The following is a 19,792-nucleotide window of genomic DNA, read 5'->3' as shown; positions in this document are numbered from 1 at the left end:
ATATATATATTATTTAATAATAAAATTACGTATATTATATATTTTTTTTATTTTTTATTTTTATAGTAAAATTACGTATATATCCTTAATATTTTATTATTTATTAAGAAAAAATATATTATTTTATTTATTTTTTTTAAAATAAAATAATTATTTTTTATTGTTTTTCGAGCTCGAGCTCGGCTCGACTTGATTCGAGTCGAGCTCGAGTTCGAAATTTGCCGGCTCGTCGAGCTCGAGCTTGGTAAGATTTAGTCGAGACTCGGCTCGATTAGCTCAAAACTCGACTCGACTCGACTCGTTTGCAACCCTAATGTGGAGTATAGACCGTTTCAAAGAACTTATACGTCGCGTGACTCAAAATTTCTAATTGAATATGTTACTTAATTAGTACATGAAGCTATAATTGTCTCATATATTTGAGCCAAAAAATTAATTGTGCCCCTATTGTGTTCAAAAGCAGCAAAAGATTGACAATTCATAAAGCTTACGAGGACCCATGTTAATTTTATTTTAATAAGACCATATCTAGTTCACAATAGTGGAATCAATATCAGCTGTCAATAGATTGCAGTTGAATATTTCAATAACATTTGCAATCTAATCCATATCTAGAATCTGCAATACATATTAGACGTGTTCTTAGAAAACACAAACAAACAATGCAATTAGATAGTTAACTTATGACAAAGTAAAGAGATTCATGAAAAGAATTTGCTCTTAGGATGGAGATTAAATAAAATATAAACAAGAAAAAAGAAATTTCTTAGATGACATCTAACCGTATAAGCTCACAGCCTTCTTTTTTTTTTTTTTTCTAGTCTAGAGGAGTATTTTGGAATCACCCAAATTAATCTCCACACCGAGCTAAGCTCACCCCAAAAGTGCCCAGTAATGACAGCAAGTGAGGATCAAACCTAGGATCTTGGTGTAAAAACAGACGATCAGTCCCAATCGAGTTATCACGGCGTATAAGCTCAGCGCATTCAGCTGTGTACTTTTCTTTCATTTGGTAATGCGGAGTCAGACATATAGATTGTAAAGGGGCTACGATACTATACGTAGAAAATGTCATAAACTGAAACGTGAATTACCTAATAAGAGTGGAAGATACATAACATCCTTAGATAGAGTTATTATCTAAAATAATTATTCTCGAGAATGAGATTCAAGATAGGAAAATGGACTGTGTTTACGAATTACTTCTATAAATGGAATACGCTATGTCACGTGATTTCTAATTCGACTCATGTTATTTTCTCACAAAAACGTGCTAATTATAACCATGATTTGTTGATTTCTAATTCGTATCACGTTATTTTTTGCGCAAACACATGATAATTATAACCACAATTTATTTAAGTGCGTGCAAATTGATACGTTACTTTATAATTTTCATGAACAACTCTAAAGGTAAAAAGTTGACAAAAAGAAAAAAAAAGTTCTTAAATTATATATAAAAAAAAGAGCAAAAGAAATATTCTACTTGTTATGGGATTTTGAACCTAACCAGTCAGGCTAGGGTAGGGAGGGGGGGGGGAAGGTAAAATAAAATAAAATAAAATCTACCAACAGAGATTCCATCGTAGTACTAGTGAGTCAATTTAAAAAAAATGAAATTCTTTATGCTCATGAAATGACTTTGTTAAATATTTCCTCGATTTTAGGGAAAAAAATAAATAAAAAAGAAATCCTCTATGCTCATGAGATGACTATTGATCCTCTATTTCAGAACCATTAAAGCCTCCTTAACCAAATCAAAGCTTGGCCCTAGGAGTGTGCATCTCTAATACTACTACGTATTTTGTGTGTGTAGAGTGTGAGTGAGAATACACAAAGGCCATTGTGTATGCTTTTTCCTCTGCAATTCTGTTTGTCGCTTCTGGGCTGTCCACGCCACCTATAAGGCTATAACAGCGGCAAAAAAGCTGTTAGTGGTTTTTTTGTTGCTGCTCCACATTGTTATGGCGTGGCTTTAGCCAAATACTACTGCTGCTTTTTAACCATATTAAAACCCATCACTTTCCTTGTACTGCTAGCATCACTCCTCTCTCTCTCTCTCTCTCACTCCCAAAACCCCAGAAAGATTGTCCCCTTTTTTGAATTTGTCTTTACCATCTCTCTCCTTGTTGAAGTTTTGTTCTTGAAAAATTCTAGCTTTTTTTTTCCCGTAATTTTGTACTTTCTGTTTTTGTTGATATATGTAGTATCATATTTATAAATATTAGTTTAAGGGCGGTCATGATGTTTAGAGTTGAGGAAGAAAATGTTGATGGAAAAATGAAGGGGGTCATGATGAATGAGACTTCTTATGCGAATCATGGTTTTCTTGAGAACAATCAGCCTACTATGCTTATGAGTAGTGGTCCATTTGTAGCCATGAATTCGGGGTTATTTTCTGGTGTGTTTGATGCTATTGATAATGGGTCATCGTCACAATCAACAGTCATGACCCCATTTAGCTTTGATGGTGGGATGCATCAAGAAAAGCTGAATTCTGCTGCTAGAAATATGGGTTCTGGGGTCTTTGAAAAGCCCAGTGGAGAGTCCATGTTGAATGTACCATACAATGCGGGATTATGTGAAAACTTTAGTAGAATGCATGTGGGGGATGAACAGAGAGATTACTGTAGTACTAGTAAGTTTCGGGTTGACCCGGATGGGTTTTTGGGTGGATTCAATGACCGTTTGTCAAATAGTGTTGTAGGATTTAGCAACCACCATGTTTATGATTATTCTATGGGGCTGGGACAAGTATGTGATGTCAAAGATTTTATGGGGCCTTCTCCTTTTCTGACAAACAGGCATTCTAATGCTTTATCTAGAGAGGACCAGGTAGATTATTATATGAGGCTGGTCAAAGAGCAGGGGCGAGGCTTTTGCAACCAAGGAGTTCAAGGAAATAGAACTTCAATGGTGAATGGTAGGCCTTGTTTTGCTGACGATTTTTATGACACGCAGCAATGTGGAATTCTTGATTATAATGGCTTGGATTCTTCTCAGTTAAGTAATCCCATGTTGGAGATGGATTTAGCATATAAACTTCTGATGTTAAATGGAAATGCTAGAGGAATGCCAAATACTTGTGTTAATTTAGGTCGACCAATGTTTTCAGTGACAAATGCAGGGGAAGTTGGAGCTCCCGGTTGTGAAGATAGCTTCATTGTGGATGGTGCAGGGAAATGTTCGAAATTTGTAGCTGAAAAGAAATCTAATCGATCAAAGGGTGACAAGAAGAGTTCAAGGAATGAGGCAGTTATGTCAAAGTCAGGGGAGAAAGATCTAGTTTTGGATTTTGTAATGCAATGCCAAGGTGTTTGTGCAAATAGCGCTGGGCATGCTCAATCACAACGCAAAGAATTATGTGAAGATGGTTTGAGGCCAAGGAACTGTAGCTCATTACCCGCACAGCTATACTATAGGTCACCAGCAGAGTTGCAAGGTTACATATATCCAATGTGCAAGCATCAGTTGGGTTGTCGGTTCTTGCAGAGGGTTTTTGACGAAGGAAATAGTCAAGATATTCAAATCATATTCACTGAAATTATTGATCATGTTGTTGAACTCATGGTTGATCCATTTGCAAACTACCTTATCCAGAAATTATTAGATGTCTGTTCTGAGGATCAAAAATTGGTGATTGTGCTTAAGCTGACTAATAAGCGTGGAGAACTTGTTGACATTTGTATGAACACACATGGGTAATCACATTGCCTTCTGCTCTAAGTGTTGTCTCCATTTCCAATTGAATTTTCTGTATTACGACCTAAAGTTCTAACCATCCTGATGGATATATTGACTCTCATTTTCAGTACCCGTGTAGTGCAAAAGCTGATAGAAGCCATCAAAAGCAGGCAGCAAATATCACTGATTATGGTAGCCCTGAAACCAGGTCTGCTTGATCTCATTAAAGACCAAAATGGAAATCATGTAGTGCAGAGATGCTTACAGTCCCTTACCATTGACCAAAATAAGGTAAAATCGCTTTCACCTAGTCAAAGTTTGCAGCGTTTTTGGGGATAGTAAACACTTCCTTTCTTTTATTAAATGATTTAATTAACATCATTGGACTAAACAAAATCTCATATTGTCAAGCTATGATACATGAATTTCAGTTTACCATTCTATTAATGCAATACAGTTCTTTAGTGAACCACTGAGTAACATCTGTCTCAGTTAAAAGCCCAGATTATCAAGTTTGGAATTTTGGAGAGTCTTCATTTATTTGGTCATCTGCAGCTGCTATTGCTTCTTTCCGTACCTGTGTTTTTGAAGTATGATACCTGTCTCTAGATTTTACTCCTCTGAGGTGCCATGTCTTCAATCATTACCTATTGATTGGTCTGTCTTTGGGATCATGTAGTACGAGTCTTCGAAATTAGTCTTAGGGATATCCATTTGCTTATTTTAGCAATTAAAAAGCCACTGATTTGTCAAGTTTGTTGGAGGTCTTCCATGGTAGGCTCGTTTAATTCCCTTCTATATCTAGTGTTTGTAAGTTCTACAATACACTCATGGTTCAAGCAGTTCTTGCCTGGTTCCTGCGCACTCATATGGCTATTACCATGGAAAGCACTAATTCAAGACTAAAAACATAATGAAATGAATCTGCCATTTGAAGCAGATGAGATTTTCTTTTTTACTTCAAATAGCACTAGAGGAGGATCATGGTGACAAGCACATTTTTATATGACTGAAAAAGCAGACATATCAAGTGTTGATTCCTTAATCAAATGCTTGACTCCTCACACCTTAATTTGGAGATCAAAAAATTAGGAAACTGAGAACCTGTGTAGCACAACATACCTATTAGAATCCGTAAATTTTCCCTGTTATCATGTTCTTTTATAAAGAATTAACTAGCTGTTGTTACAGTTCATATTTGATGCTGCTGCAAAGTTTTGTGTTGACATTGCATGCCATCGCCATGGGTGCTGTGTCCTGAATCGGTGCGTTGCTTATTCAAGTGGGAAGCATCGAGAAAAGTTGGTTTCGAGCATTTCCGCTAACGGGCTTCTCCTATCTCAAGATGCCTTTGGGTAGAAATCCTGAACAATGTTTTACTTTTCCTCTGATTGTTTTCAATCCTCTTTGTTTCATATTTTAAGGTGAATCTTTGCCCGTTAATTGGTCTGTTACCATGATTGCAATGGGTATGTGGTCATGTCCTGGAGAAAGAAACAAAGCTTCCTTAGAGAGAGGATGATGATGATGGTAACTACTACATTGATGAGGTGAAAGGGAGGAATGAAAAGCAGTGTTCACATTTTCTCATAAAATTTGAATTATAGTGCACAATGAGAATGGGAAGTATGGGTCGAAATGGTGTATAGACTTGCTAGATTTCCTAGCTAATTTGATACAATATCCTATTAGTGGGCAAAAGGCAAGTAATGAATGTAATGCTTCCTGTTGGAGACAGAGAGGCACGAAATGAATATAGTGCTCCCTGAGCAAGAAAGTTTTGCAACATGGGAGTTGGTTCAGCAATATCTTATGGGTTTGGGATATGAAAATTTCCCCCATTCGATGGATCTAAATTCATGATTCCATATGACTAGTGTACTGCTGATAAGCATAAAGAGTTCATGTCTTGCTTTTGGATGCTTTCTGCTTCCCTCTCTTTTCTTTTGTTTGTTTTTCAGTAAAGAGATCATTAATTTGGTTAATTGCTTGGATTGGAATTAATTGGAGCCCTGAATTTGTTTAAAGGGAAAAAAAAAATCACTCTCCACGTGTTCTTTACAGAAACCATCATTTTGTTGATAAATTCCTGCCAAGCCTCTCATAATTTCTTCCATTATGCAATTCTTTGAACCTTTGCCATGTGATGGTCCTACGTGTTTCCTTTATAATACATCTCTTACAGCTAAACATTGTACTGAACTTCTCCTTGTTGCAGAAATTATGTTATCCAATACATCATAGAGCTTAAAATTCCATCTGCAGCTGCTACCTTGCTTTCTCAGTTTGAAGGTCACTTTGTATTCTTGTCTATGCAAAAATTTAGCAGCCATGTTGTTGAGAAGTGCCTGCGATGTCTCAAAGATAGCCAGCCTAGAATCATCACAGAATTACTATCTGTGCGCCATTTTGATCAATTGCTTCAGGACCGATTTGCTAATTATGTCGTTCAATCTGCACTTGAAGCTACTAAGGTCTGTAATCAATCTCTAACATCTATCGTCTTTTGATGTTAATGTTATTTTGACTTGTTAGAAAATGAAATGGGAGACTTGCCTTTGAGCTCTTGCCAAAAGGTGGATCAATTTATGAAGAAACATTGGAGACATACAAATTTCATAATTAGATCACTTTGATGCTGGAGAAGTTGCTTCTTGTATTGAATTTCTCAGTTTTAGCTGACGTTAACCACATTAATTCTTCATTCATTTGTCAATGAGCTGAATCCAGAATTATGCACCTTTTGTTGTTCTGCATCAGGGGCCTCTCCGTACTTTATTAGTTGAGGCAATCTGTCCTTACAGCGAAATTCTGCGCACCAGTCCCTACTGCAAGAAGATCTTCTCACGCAATCTTCTGAAGAAGTGATGTTGGAAATGGTGGTCAACTGCTGTGGTTTTTAGAAAAAATGCTACAAACTTTGTGAATAAGTGTTAAATCTCTTTTTGGTGTGGCCTTATGTATATTACCTGACCTCGTTTCCTTCATGTTCAAGTGTGGTGACAACTTCAACCTTAGCCTGAGAGAGAGTACCCAAACTTGTGACTCTTCCTTATGTTGTAGTGTTACTTGTCAAATACTTTACATAGGAGATAATGCAGGCAACGAAGCTTCTGTTGTTACCTGTTCTGTATTTCTTTGGATAATGTTTTTTCCTTGCTTTTATTCAAACACTATGAGATTGCTGCGGATTCTTCCCCCATTACGGACTCTTTCACATATTTTTTCTAATTAGGTTCATTTGATGATCTGATAGTCAATGCCATTCTGGGAAATGTTGGTAAAAACCATTGTAATCATTAAGTAGGTGAGTTTAAGCATTTCTGCCTGTTTGCAAAAGGGCATGAGACAGAAAAAGCAGAGGCTCAAAGGTATAGCTTTCTTGTTGCAAAGCCAACTTCAGGACATATCTCTGTCGACCAGCAGAGATAAATGCTTCTCATGGGAACCCAACCACATCTTCAAATTCGTCCTATTTTCTCTTTCTTCCTGTTTTTCTAATGGCCTGATTGAGGACCTTAACTTCAATAGAGGCTGGGATTGACTAATTGGCCTTTGACACTACGATATCTCTACTAAGATGCTTTTGGGTGGACCACAACGTGTTAATGCAAATTTAATATAAGAAAATGTGCATGGAAACTAAAATAGTTGAAGAGGACCCTTAATTGTTTAGTCTCTTGCCTGCTAAGTCAATTTTGTGGGACCAAATTTAAATTGATTATTGAAGCACTTAATCTCTCGTCTGGAACAACAAACTTCCTGCCTGCCTGCTGTATTAATTGGGTACGTGATCTCAAAACTGATTTCTGCCTGGTTAAAATGACGGTCGGGCAAAACATCAGAAGGGGAAAGATGGCAGATTTTGGACGAGTCAGACTTCAGATAAGATGACCCATCATCATCTCCTGCGTGAATTGCTGGAAGTGCAGGCCAGTATGGTCACCACAAGTCTCTCGTCTCACGACAGCTTATATTAGGCATTTGCTTCTTGTTTTTCTGGTCGTCAAACGTGAACATGAACTCCTACAGTAGGTGGAAAAATTTGAGGGAAATATGACAAGAAAGACCAGGACGAACTTTTCTTGATAACACTCAAGAGTCACCATTTTTTTGTACCTTTCCATTTTTCCGTCCTCTTTCTTGTTCTTCTGGGTAGACATTATCACCTTTTTCTTTTTAATTACCAACGGATTCTCCTACCAAACAGATGCAAATTTTTTTTTATTATTATCAAAGGGAACAAACGTGCAAGTACAGCTTCAATCTCCAGCATCCGAACATACAAGTTATATTATTGATGATGATAAAATACTCGCAAACCAAAGCTCAACAAATCACACCACCACAATGAAGAACAGGGCAAACTAAGTTCTTGATCAAGCGGGACAGCAGGCATAACGCTAACAAGCGCATAGAACTTGACTGCTATTAGATTATTACTGATCTTCAAGCATCATCCTCACCAATCAGAGCAACAAGCATCTTCTCATAATCTCCGTGAGTGTCCTTGACAATGGCACGGTGCAGAGGGACACTGTTTCTCTTGTGATAAAGGTCCTTGATAATCTTCAAGTCGACCTCGGCCCTTGTAGCGACAACTCTGGTGAGAGCACCTTCATCAGTCCCCCTCTTGTTGATTGCTTCGCGAAGAACTTTCTCAAAGTAGTTCTCAGGGTAGACCAAACACTCAAAAGTGGCTTTTAATATAGGAAGGAACTCATTGTCATCGTCATGTTCCAAATCCTGCCAATTCCAGTTGGCAATTCAATAGATTTCAGGATGATTTAAAGTCTGATGTTCGTTGAGATTATGTAAACGCAGGAAATTCAAGAATCTACCAAGAGATAATGTAATCGTCTCCATACCTTGATTATATCATTACCAAACTCATTCTTGTATTCATTCAATGTTGCATTGACCTGTGCTTTGCTCCTTGTGGCCACAATTCTAATTACATCATCATCACTGTAATGCTTCCCCTTAATCTTCTCATGGAGTATCTTAGCCTCTGACTTTGCAAGGCGCAAGTTTACCTCATCACCTTCATACCTATATGAGCTGACTAGCGGCAACAGGAGCTGTAAAACAAAATACACGAGATAAGTAACCCAAATATTCACATATTTGTCCAGTACATTTTACATTATACAGAATCTAAAAACTCAAATACCTTGGGGTGCAAATAAGTATCATGTAACCAAGGCAACTGCCAAAATTTCTCCTAATGGACACTACTCTCAATAATGCCATATCCTACAAGTTCAAGCAGCACTGGATATCTACTCAGAAATGAAACAGAAATGCTAGTATACATACAAGTAACAACTTACTCTCATGCAAGTCATCACTTAGCCTATCACTTTCACCGATGGATAAACTGGTTCCATTTATTTGGATGAAACACAGAAGCTTGAAAATGGGAGATCATTACATTTATGTACTTCACAAAGCAAAAGCTTCAGAAAAAGATACATCAAGTAAAAGTCTTGAAGCGTGCAGACTTAATATAATGAAACCAATACAAAAACAATACCCTTGTGCTGGTTTACCTTACGAAAGTCCCCAGTTGTGTGATATGCAACATCCTCTTCAAGGGATCTCTTAAAACGAGAATGATAAGCTTCCCTGACCAAAATCAATCCTTTTGACGGCCTTGTACAAGCTATCTCCACAAGAACCTGATTGCTTTTTGTCCATTTCTTCGTAGCTTCATCGGTCAAAACTGCATCACGTTCAGGAGGGTCCAATGTCCAAAGCAGAACCAACCTCTAGTAAGAATAACGAAGAAATATATTAGCCCTTATTCTTTGGCAAAGATTGCTTCTTTGTATTGATAGAATGATCATGAACATACTGATCTTCAATAAAACAAAATAAAAAAAATATCATCTAAAAGGAATTATGATTACACATTGTCATTAATTAGTGGAAACCATATGCCAGTAAAAAGCAAAAGTTTGTAAATCAACCTCAAAATCGCTGGAAAGCTCCTTGTCTAGGTCTTTGAGGAGATCTTTCCCATAAGTCTCAGCATAAGCATGTCGAATGGCCTTACGCTGGCCGGCATTCCTATGAGCCAAAATTGATATAATCAAACGTTCATTTGTTCCCCATCCTGCAAAAAAGTTGCCACTTTAATCAAGCAGACCAAAAACCAAAAAACAACAATTCAAACCCGTAATGAAGCAAGAGAAGAAGAAGATCGTCCTAAGCAAACCATCAAGTGATCTACAGAGACCTGTTTGTGTTACATTGATTAAAATACACCTGGAGCGTAATAGCTAAGAAAGAAGCAGATCAAGGTCCTCTCATGCTAAGAAATAGTTCAGAATCCACTGCAGTACTGTCAAGATCTTATTGATCAATGATGTCTTCAACGTCCAAGAAAAGCTTAGCAAAAGCTGCGCGAAAGATAAACTTTTAAGTAGATCACATCCTAAACGTCTATAAGTTCACATGATACCTGAAGTACTTCATTTTGAGTTGGATCAGAAGACTTAGAATTCTATTTCACCCGTAGAAGCTGTATATATTCATCAAGAAACAGAGGCAGCAAGTAAAGTACTCGAGAAAATGTCGACAATCATAGAGCATCACAAGGTTCAGGAATCAGGGAAAAAAAAACATGAAAACCGTTTCGCTATAAACGAGATCACACCTAATCGCGCTGTATATGAAAGATTACAATGATCAGATCAGCTGATCACCGAGACACTCAAAGAACAAAACACATTTCTGCAGGCCATCCAAGATGGTCACATATAAAACTAACAAAAGACTGAATCTTTGCACAATGTCCTTAAACAAGAAAACCCAAAAAAGACCTCATAGCAGAAGCGCAGAAAAGCATTGATCTTGATCTTCAAGTAATGATTAAAATCGCAATGATCATAAAAACCAAACCAAAAAAAAAAAAGGAAAAAAAAAAGAAGTCTAGCACCTTCAAAGGCTTTGTGGAGTTGTTCACAGTCTTCAGCAACAGACGGGACATGGGGTGGCACGATCAGAGTAGACATTGCTGGTATTGTGAAGAGAATGTGAAGTGCGAAAATTGGAGTGTTGACGGTGTGAGTGTGTGTTTGTGTGAGAAGAGAAAGGTGCTATTTTAAGACGAATGAAAAGATATGGATGGACCGTTCCCGTTTGTTGGAAAAAAAAAAGGAAAAAAGAAAAGATATGGATGGAGATTGCAGGTTTCAATTTTTTATTTTTTCTGATTTTTTTTTCTCCATTCGCCACATATATCAATACGTGTTTCAATCAATTTATTATAGGCGCATGGGGTCCACATCAAATCTCTTCGATAAACTTCTTTTTTGTCCTCAAATACCAATTTTCAATCAAAGCAAATAAATACGAAAGAGAAAGAGGGTAGATAAAATTAAATAAAAAATTATATAAATTTAATGAAGGATAATAATCATTAATATTTATATAAATATAATAAATTAGGTGAATTTTAAATATATTAAAAAGTATTCAATAGATACTCGTAAGAAAGAACCTTATATAAGAGACGAATTTTTTAATGTGAATCGAAAATGATAACATATTGTGGACCATTTCTATCAGAAAAATTCAATCAATTGACTTCGTCAATAAATAAATAAATTGATGAATGATATGTTTTTGAGGCAAAGGCCAAAGAAAAAACTCCTAGGGTTGTTAACATGATTACATGTTCATATTGCAAAGTCATAGTTACGTTGGTAAATTCTTATAGTTTTCATTTTTTTTGGATACAATTATTAAAATGGGAATTAGTATCCAAATTGCTTTTATATACCGCTCAATAATTATGGTTTCAAGGTCATTAGAGCAATAATAAGTCCTTGGAATATTGCCAGGAGATATAAAATACTTTAGCTACAATTTTATTTCTAAAAAAGGAAAAAGAAAATTGCATATTTTTCTTTCAAACTTTTTATTCTTTCCCTTCCTTCAAAAAAAATAGCAGCAGTAGAATAAATATAACAACGTCTAATTGTCCTCAAGAATCCATGCTCTACTATCAAGGCTCTATTTGACACGAAATATAATAAGTGCAAATGGTGTGAGAAGATTTGTTGCTTTATTTCAGGGAAAATACCACAACTATTTAATATATTCATTAATTATTATAATAAAAAATTGTATTGGAAATGAGATAAAAAAATAAATAATTTCACCAGAAAATGTGGGATTGCTGGCAACTGAGCGGTCATCCAACAAGTGGAACGGAAATTCTAGTACATCGGATCTTGAATTCGTGCATGGATATTCCGGGAATTAGGTCCCACATTTACCTAATGCCACGTTTGAGCCATGATTGCTTTCCACCTTTGCAGTCCCCTTGTCCTACTTCTTTATGTTGTAATGGCCCATTTGAGGGCCTTAATTATCGGGTAATCAGTGATGAGATTCAAAGCACGAAATTATTAGGTTATTGATCTTTTCAGCTTCCTTCTTATCCCTTCTTTAATTGATCTTCATTTGATCCTAGAAGATGTGAATGCAAATGTAAAACTTGAAAGGAAGTTAACAGGATGGAATCTTAATCGGTTTAGTTGGAAAGTGGAAAGAGCTTATAAAAATAACGGAAACATTGAAAAAGAAAAAAGAAAAAACAGTGGGATTGGTTCAAGTTCTACATTTTTTTTTCCTTTTGATAAACATGATAATTAGTATTTTGAGAAATCAAGAAGGGGGTTCTAAAACTTTTGGAGATTATCCTCATTTTAGAAACTTAACGTTTGTTTTTGCTTTTATGTGCAAGATGAGAAATGTTTTCTTCGCCGATTATTGGGTCTGGTTAGGATTGTTATTTCTTGGATTTTTTTTTTGTTAAAAAATATATTGTAACGATTTGATATATGTGAGATAAAAATGCGTTCATAAAAAATGTTACTAAAATTTTGCCTTGGATTGCTATTTTCTTCACCGATTATTAGTTGCCTCCTATAGTTTTGTAGTGATCAAGAAATAATTCCATCACCTATCTTTTGGATTGCTATTCCTTTTGTTAATACTTGCAAAAAAAAAAAAAATAGAAGAAACAAAAGAAGTTAAAAAGTATTAACTAGTCAGTGTTGCCGGCAGAGTGACCTTTTTCACTCCTCCTCGTACTCTTTGGAGTAAAATTTTCATTCACCAACTATACTTTTAATGTGGATGCCGATTAAATCTCTCGGGATTCCGTGTATAGCCATAACAACCATAAATTTGTACTGTCAATGCAGACAAAGCCAATTTATTGACTGGCAGGTCGCAATTTGCTATGGGATTGCTGTCCAATATCGACACATTCTCAATTAAGTGAAGAAATTTGTGATTATTTATTTGTACCCAATAGATCCAAAGCCACAATTTTGAAGATCGGAAAAAGAGCCCTCTTTTTGCAAAGTGCTAACTAAATCCTGAGGGCATGTAATGTATTGTACAGTTCTGAAGATCTTATGCTCATTCAAGCTACATGGGTCATTTATGCTTTAATGCTCTAGTCCCTCTAATTCTTCTTCAACAATCCTTGTCAGATCTGCTATCCGGGCTGCACTATTTTCCACTACACACAGGAAAAGAGTAGGAGACAGTTAATTGATAAAGAGCCATATAGAAAGAAAAGAATCTGAAAAGAAAAGGTTTTTATGCCTATTTTTAGTTGTTACTCACCATGATGTTGCAGAGATTGAGCACCCCTTGCTAACGACTCAGAAACAATGTGCATTGTTGGCCTGGATTTTGGATTAGCAGCCACACATCCCCTTGCAAGTTTGATAATGGATACCAGAACCTCTTCAACCTTTTTAGTTGGACGCGAAAGCCGTTGGTCTAAGAAGTCTTCCAGTTGTAAGTTTCCAGGTGAAGCACACATAATTTGGGATATGTAGTCACCCGGATGCTCTCCTTTGATTACTTCCAGGGCCAGTATCCCAAAGCTGTACACATCACATTTTTCAGTCACTTCCATTGTGTAGGCAAACTCTGCGAGGGAAAGATCATGTCATGAGTAAGAACTTGTAATTGTGCTCTAAAGTTACCTGCTGCTGGATTAAGAGAAAAGATGGTCAATTACCTGGTGCAATATATCCATATGTGCCTGCTAGCGCGCTCCAATTGGATGAATCTTTCTTCAGTAGCTTTGCAGTGCCAAAATCAGAAACGTCAGCCTCATCTTCTGAATCAAGAAGAATATTCTTGCTCGATATGTCTCGATGAACTATTGGTGGTGAACAATCATGATGCATATAAGACAGAGCGTAGGCTACGCCCTTAACGATGTTCACCCTTTTCTGCCAATCCAATTTCTTAGCTGCTTCTTCTTTGCTCAAAATGTCTGCCAAGCTGCCTCTTTCGAGGTATTCATAAACCAACATTGAGTGTTTGGAATCTGAGCAGAAACCATAAAGTTTTACAATGTTTCGATGTCTGATATTCGTCAAGGCCCTTATCTCATTCAAGAAACCATTTCTATCTGTCATCTCAGATGATTGATGAAGTTTCTTTACAGCTACTACATCGGCTGATGGAAGGTTTGCCTTGTAAACACTCCCGTAACCTCCCTCTCCAATACAAAATGTTGCATTGAAGTCCTCTGTCGCTTTTAAAATCTGCTTAAACATCTCTCTGCCATCAAATATGGCTACGGAGTAGAAGCCGTCTTCATCCACATCTGTATCTTCAGCTCTCTCTGTTCTCTTTCTTCTATAGCATAGAAGGAAGGCTCCAGCAAACGCACAGAAAAGTAAAAGTGATCCTAAAAGAGGGAGCAAAATTAGGAGGACAAGTTTCTGACCCTTGTGCGTCTTATGCTTTCCTTCGACAGGAGGACTTTCACAAGGTTGTAATCCTGTAATATTTCCGCACAAACCTTTATTCCCCTGTACTTGTTCTATCGTGAAATTTGCAAATGCTCTGCCGGGCGGAACAGGACCCTCTAAATTATTGAAAGATATGTCAATGTGCGTGGAACCAGGCAGTTCATCCAAATCCTGTGGAATGAAACCAGAGAGATTATTATGGGAGAGATCCAACAGTCCTAGACTTTGCAGATTTCTAAACAAAGATGGTATCTCTCCTTCAAGAAAGTTGTGACTAAGATCCAGGGAAGAAAGTGTAATTAAGTTTCCTAACTGAGCAGGTATATTTTGGTTCAAAAGGTTGCTGCTCAAGTTCAAATAGAACAATTGCTTGTAGTTCACTAGAGTTTCTGGTATTGAGCCATTCAATGAGTTTGAAGAAAGGTCTAGACTGAGTAGTTGATCTAGTGATCCCATTTCTTGAGGTATGCTGCCTGATAGTTGATTATCTTGCAAAAATAAATTTAGCATAGATCTTAGCTTCCCAAATTCCATTGGAATCTTCCCAGTTAAGTGGTTGGAGGAAAGATTAAGTACACCTAGTTGAGCTAAATTTCCTAATTCGGGAGGTATAGGACCCGAGATGTTGTTTTCTGCAATCTTCAGAGTACTCAAGTTTCGACATCTTCCCCAATTACCAGAGAGTTCTCCATGGAAATTGTTGTTGCTAAGATCCATGAAGTCCAAGTGTGGATAGACCCCAAACATCTTTGAGAGGTTTCCAGTGAGCTGGTTCCCATTGAAGACAGCTTTAAGTAAACTTGTGCAGTTCTTCAAGCCTCTAGGAATTGGACCTGTAAGCATGTTGTCATTTACAGTGAAGTTTCGAAGCACTCCACTTTCGCATAGCTTATCGGGCAAGTGACCAGAGAACTGATTTTCAGACATGATCATAGCAACCAACTTTGTCAAGTTTCCAAGCTCTTGGGGAATAGGACCAGAAAGATGGTTTCTGCGGAGATACAAATACTGCAAGTTACTCAAGTTACCTAGTGTAGCAGGAACGGAAGCACTTAGCAGATTATCGGCAAATTCTAGATCCTCGAGAAGTTTCAGATTGCCCAACTCCTTGGGAATTGAACCAGAGAGTTGATTGCCATATAGGTGCAGGAGAGTCAAACTGGCTAGATTGCCTAGTGATGGTGGGATTGAGCCACTTATACTGTTACTGAATAAACTCAGACTATGCAGTGATGTTAGATTCCCTATCTCAGGAGGAATGAGACCAGTGAGTTTATTGCTGTAAAGATGCAAGACCTCTAGTTTGTTCAAGTTTCCAAAGGAGGGTGGAATAGGACCTGGTAACTGGTTTCTGTACAGGTAAAGCTCAACAAGATTGTAAAGAAGTCCTAATTCAGGAGGAATGGGGCCAGAAAGCAGATTGTCATAGAAATACAAGTAAGTCAAGTTTTTCAAATTGCCCAAGGAAGCAGGAATAGGGCCATCAAGATCGTTAGTGGCCAAAGCCAGATCACTTAGAGACCTTAATTGCCCTATCTCCTCAGGAATTGAGCCATTTAACTCGTTGGCATTTAAATGAAGGGTTTGGAGATTTTTCAATCGTCCAATTTCACGTGGGATAGTATTTGAAAATAGATTGCGCTGCAAGTCAAGATACAAGAGCTTGGAGAGGTTACCTATCTGAGGTGGTATGCTGCCGGAAAGATCATTCAGGGTCAGATCAACATATTCAAGATTTGGGAGGGATGAAAACGGAAAGTTGTAAAGAGTACCATTGATACTTGAGTTTGTGAGGTTCAACCAGTTGACACTTCCATGAATGCAAGAGACACCATACCAAGTGCAGGGGCTGGCGATTTCTTTTCGAGAATGAGAAGAATTCGCAGCGTTTGGCGGAAGAATCCATGAAGATAGCAGGGGATTATCCGGGTTCTGAAAACTTGCTTTCCATTTAAGAAGAGCCTCAGCTTCTTCAACAGAAGCTGATGCACTTCCCAGGAAGCAAAGGAATGAGGTTAGAACTATAATGATCATGGTTACTATGTTAATGTGTAAATTCAAGATGGCTCAAAGTGTTGCTCAAAAATAAGATGGCTCAAAGTGGACATTTAAATGAAAAAAATGAAAATAGTCCCCTCACATACGCTCGTTGTTTGTATTTACTTTGGGGAGTTGGTAGAAAATGAAAGTTGTAATCAATTGGTTGCATTATTTTTGTAAATTAATGAGGCCAAGAAAATAAGAGTAGACTTGACATACTTTCTTGTTTGCGTTTACTCTCGGGGATTGGTAGAAAATAAAAGTTGTAACCAATTGGTCACATCATTTTTGCAAATTAATGAGGCCAAGGAAACAAGGGCAAGCTTGACATACACTCGTTGTTTGTGTTTACTTTTGGGGATTGGTAGAACATGAAAGTTGTGACCACTAGGTTGCATCATTTTTGTAAATTAATGAGACCAAGAAAATAAGGATAGACTTGACATGCTCTCATTGTTTGTGTTTACTTTCGAGAATTGGTAGAAAAATAGTCGTCGTTTGTGTTTACTTTCGGGAATTGATAGAAAATGAAAGTTGTAACCAATTGGTTGCATCATTTTTGTAAATTAATGAGGCCAAGAAAATAAGGATAGACTTGACATGCTCTCGTTGTTTATGTTTACTTCGGAGAATTGGTAGAAAAATAGTCGTCGTCTGTGTTTTCGGGAATTGATAGAAAATGAAGTTGCAAGCAATTGGTTGCATCATTTTTGTAAATTAATGAGGCCAAGAAAATAAGGGTATAGACTTGACATACTTTTGTTGTTTGTGTTTACTTTCGGGGATTGGTAGAAAATAAAAGTTGTAACCAATTGGTCACATCATTTTTGCAAATTAATGAGGCCAAGAAACAAGGGTAAGCTTGACATACACCCGTTGTTTGTGTTTACTTTCGGGGATTGGTAGAACATGAAAGTTGTGACCAATTGGTTGCATCATTTTTGTAAATTAATGAGACCAAGAAAATAAGCGTAGACTTGACTGCGCATAGTTTTCACGCAGAGCTAGAATTTAGTAATATATGAGAAAATTGGGCATTTTCGAACTGAAGAATTAGTGTTTGAGCCAAGGACTTAGTTATTTCTCCGTAAAACTTATCAAGTCTAGCATGAAAGGCAAGTTTTATCGCGAAAAGTAACAGGATATGTCATGAAGTAGCGAGTTTTCTCATAATTATGGTAGAATTGGGTTTTTTGTCAATTGCTTATTTATTTATTTATTTTTTTGTGGTGATAATTAGTACCATAATCTAAGAATGTAATAGTTCAACTGGCTATTTTACAACAAAACTTAGACGTAGATTTTGGTGCCTTGAAAAACTTCAAAGTCATAGCTGCATTTTCGTTGTTCACACGCTAATTAAGACATTTCCTACATGAATGTGCATATGGTTTTCTTCAGAATCTTCTAATGAAGTAAGCCTTTCCAGGCATGAATGGAGGAATTTTGGCTTGCAAAGTGGGCCTGCTTTGATTCATTGAATTGGTAATTCTACAGCCAATGATGTTCATGGGCAAATACACAAGGCTGTACACCAGCTTTGCCATCTTCAGATTTAGCAGCAAATGAACACTGGTAGAATAGAGATCGTCAGACACTCTAGAATTTGACACCAATGAACTATGACAGAGTCAACCAAAGTCATAATATCAATCTGGAGCTTTTCATCTTCAAAATAAAATATTCTACATCTTTGTCCGAAATTTGACATGAACATGTTTTAGTTAAACCATTTATTGGAAGTTAAAGTTACCACATAATGGGGTATTTGTGTAGAAAGATTTTACTTTGACATAAAATATTATTCAGAATATTTATCCAAAACTTGACTAAGAAAAATTGGCGGACTTGATAATTGTTGCTTTCATGGCTCCATCAGCAACATCAATTTGGTTTGAAATATTCCTACCCTTGACTTCCATCATAGATGGACACGATTCGGTCAAACTAGAGGATGAGTACAAAAACAATAGCAAAATAACTTAGAATGAAACCTTGACATTGTATCGAGGCACTTGGATGGTTAGTTAGTTTGCTACATTTAAAAAAAAAAAAAAAATTTTTTTGGTAGAAGGCTGCCCGCTGCCGTGCATAGTTAGCATGGTAGCCTCAGCGATTAAAAAAAAATTTTCTTGCTATGTTGACTGGGCACGGCAAATATAGTTTTGTGCAATGCGTTTGTCAACATATATTTGACGGACTTTTTTTTGGGTGTATATTCTGAGAAATTAGCCATTTTTAGTCGGAATAATTTCAAAAATCTCTCTTGAGGTTTGTGACTATTTTACTGATCTCCCTCTAAGTTTTAAAAATTACACTAACTTCTCTTGAGATTTATTATCTTCTAATATTTAGGTTCAACCAATAATTAAAAAATGATATTAGAAGAGAGAAAATAATGATTCCACTATTGCCTCTCATCTACTAAATTGTTTAATTAATCTAATACCAGTCCAAACATTAAAGAAAACACTAGAATTTAGTGTTTATCATCAAAGATTAAATCACATATAACATGAGAAATAGTATATCATTCTATATATTTCACTTAATGTAAGATCAAATTTGATCTTTTCAGTTACAAATTCATTGTCAAACATAATCAATAACAAATAATCAAAAAAATCTGTAACCAAAATATTACAAAGAGTTAATTTTAATATCATAATAATCTCAGCTACTAACCTTAATATGTTGAGAAGAATGTTTATAATATTAAAGTTTGTTCTTTGTAATATTTTAAATATTATAAGATGATTAATTGTAAGGGAGGTTGTGCAATTTGAAAAATATGGAATGAAAACCTCCCTGAGCTTTCTAAAATTATCGAATATAAATTTCATAAAATTTGGCCTATTCAAAAGTTAAGAGTCCAACATAAAATCGTTTCATTGAAAATGTGCTCGTCTGACCTGTACCGTAAATTGGTTCTTTGTGGGTCCCCCTTAGATTGCTTTAGGGCCGATCTTCGATTAACTCCTGCGTTTGTTTAAATTAGGTAGGTGTGTGTGGGTTATTTATCTTTTTTTTTTTTTTTTGTCAGCAACGATACATTTGTATAATCTACTCTATCCTAATCTAGGGGGAGGGGGAGCCTAAGGAGGCTGTTGTAGGGGCTAGTGGGTATACAGACCCAACTAGACCAAGGGAGTACTATGACACAACCCTTAAATTTTTTTCGTTACTGAACCCTCACCAACAGCCCAAGGAGGGACTTAAGTCCCTCCCTGGTGGTTGGCCCAGTGGTTGTATGTGGGTTATTTATCGAT

The 19,792-nt window shown here is 36.6% G+C and overlaps 3 protein-coding genes across 3 annotated transcripts; 1 reads left to right on the top strand and 2 right to left on the bottom strand.

The window, feature by feature from the left end:
- The first annotated feature begins 1,885 nt into the window (after nucleotides 1-1,885).
- LOC113712168 (uncharacterized) lies at nucleotides 1,886-6,886 on the top strand. Its single transcript, XM_027235457.2, has 5 exons — nucleotides 1,886-3,701; nucleotides 3,813-3,975; nucleotides 4,876-5,039; nucleotides 5,903-6,158; nucleotides 6,445-6,886. Exons 1-5 carry the CDS (start codon nucleotides 2,242-2,244, stop codon nucleotides 6,550-6,552), a joined length of 2,151 nt encoding a protein of 716 aa, XP_027091258.2. The 5' UTR covers nucleotides 1,886-2,241; the 3' UTR covers nucleotides 6,553-6,886.
- A 1,066-nt stretch (nucleotides 6,887-7,952) lies between these two features.
- Nucleotides 7,953-10,926, bottom strand: LOC113712061 (annexin Gh1-like). The gene is made up of 5 exons (XM_072067953.1): nucleotides 10,628-10,926; nucleotides 9,657-9,802; nucleotides 9,237-9,455; nucleotides 8,553-8,765; nucleotides 7,953-8,430 (listed from the first exon to the last, which is right to left on the bottom strand). The coding sequence occupies exons 1-5, from the start codon at nucleotides 10,701-10,703 to the stop codon at nucleotides 8,134-8,136; spliced, it is 951 nt and encodes a 316-aa protein (XP_071924054.1). The 5' UTR covers nucleotides 10,704-10,926; the 3' UTR covers nucleotides 7,953-8,133.
- Nucleotides 10,927-12,977: 2,051 nt separating this feature from the next.
- Nucleotides 12,978-16,517, bottom strand: LOC113711168 (uncharacterized). The gene is made up of 3 exons (XM_072066942.1): nucleotides 13,739-16,517; nucleotides 13,336-13,647; nucleotides 12,978-13,228 (listed from the first exon to the last, which is right to left on the bottom strand). The coding sequence occupies exons 1-3, from the start codon at nucleotides 16,515-16,517 to the stop codon at nucleotides 13,155-13,157; spliced, it is 3,165 nt and encodes a 1,054-aa protein (XP_071923043.1). The 3' UTR covers nucleotides 12,978-13,154.
- Nucleotides 16,518-19,792: the final 3,275 nt, after the last annotated feature.

The sequence above is a fragment of the Coffea arabica genome, chromosome 10e (genome assembly GCF_036785885.1).
Source record: "Coffea arabica cultivar ET-39 chromosome 10e, Coffea Arabica ET-39 HiFi, whole genome shotgun sequence".
In the NCBI taxonomy this organism is placed as follows: Eukaryota; Viridiplantae; Streptophyta; class Magnoliopsida; order Gentianales; family Rubiaceae; genus Coffea; species Coffea arabica.
The sequence above is the reverse complement of the archived record's forward strand: the minus strand, read 5'-3'. Positions and strand labels throughout refer to the sequence as shown.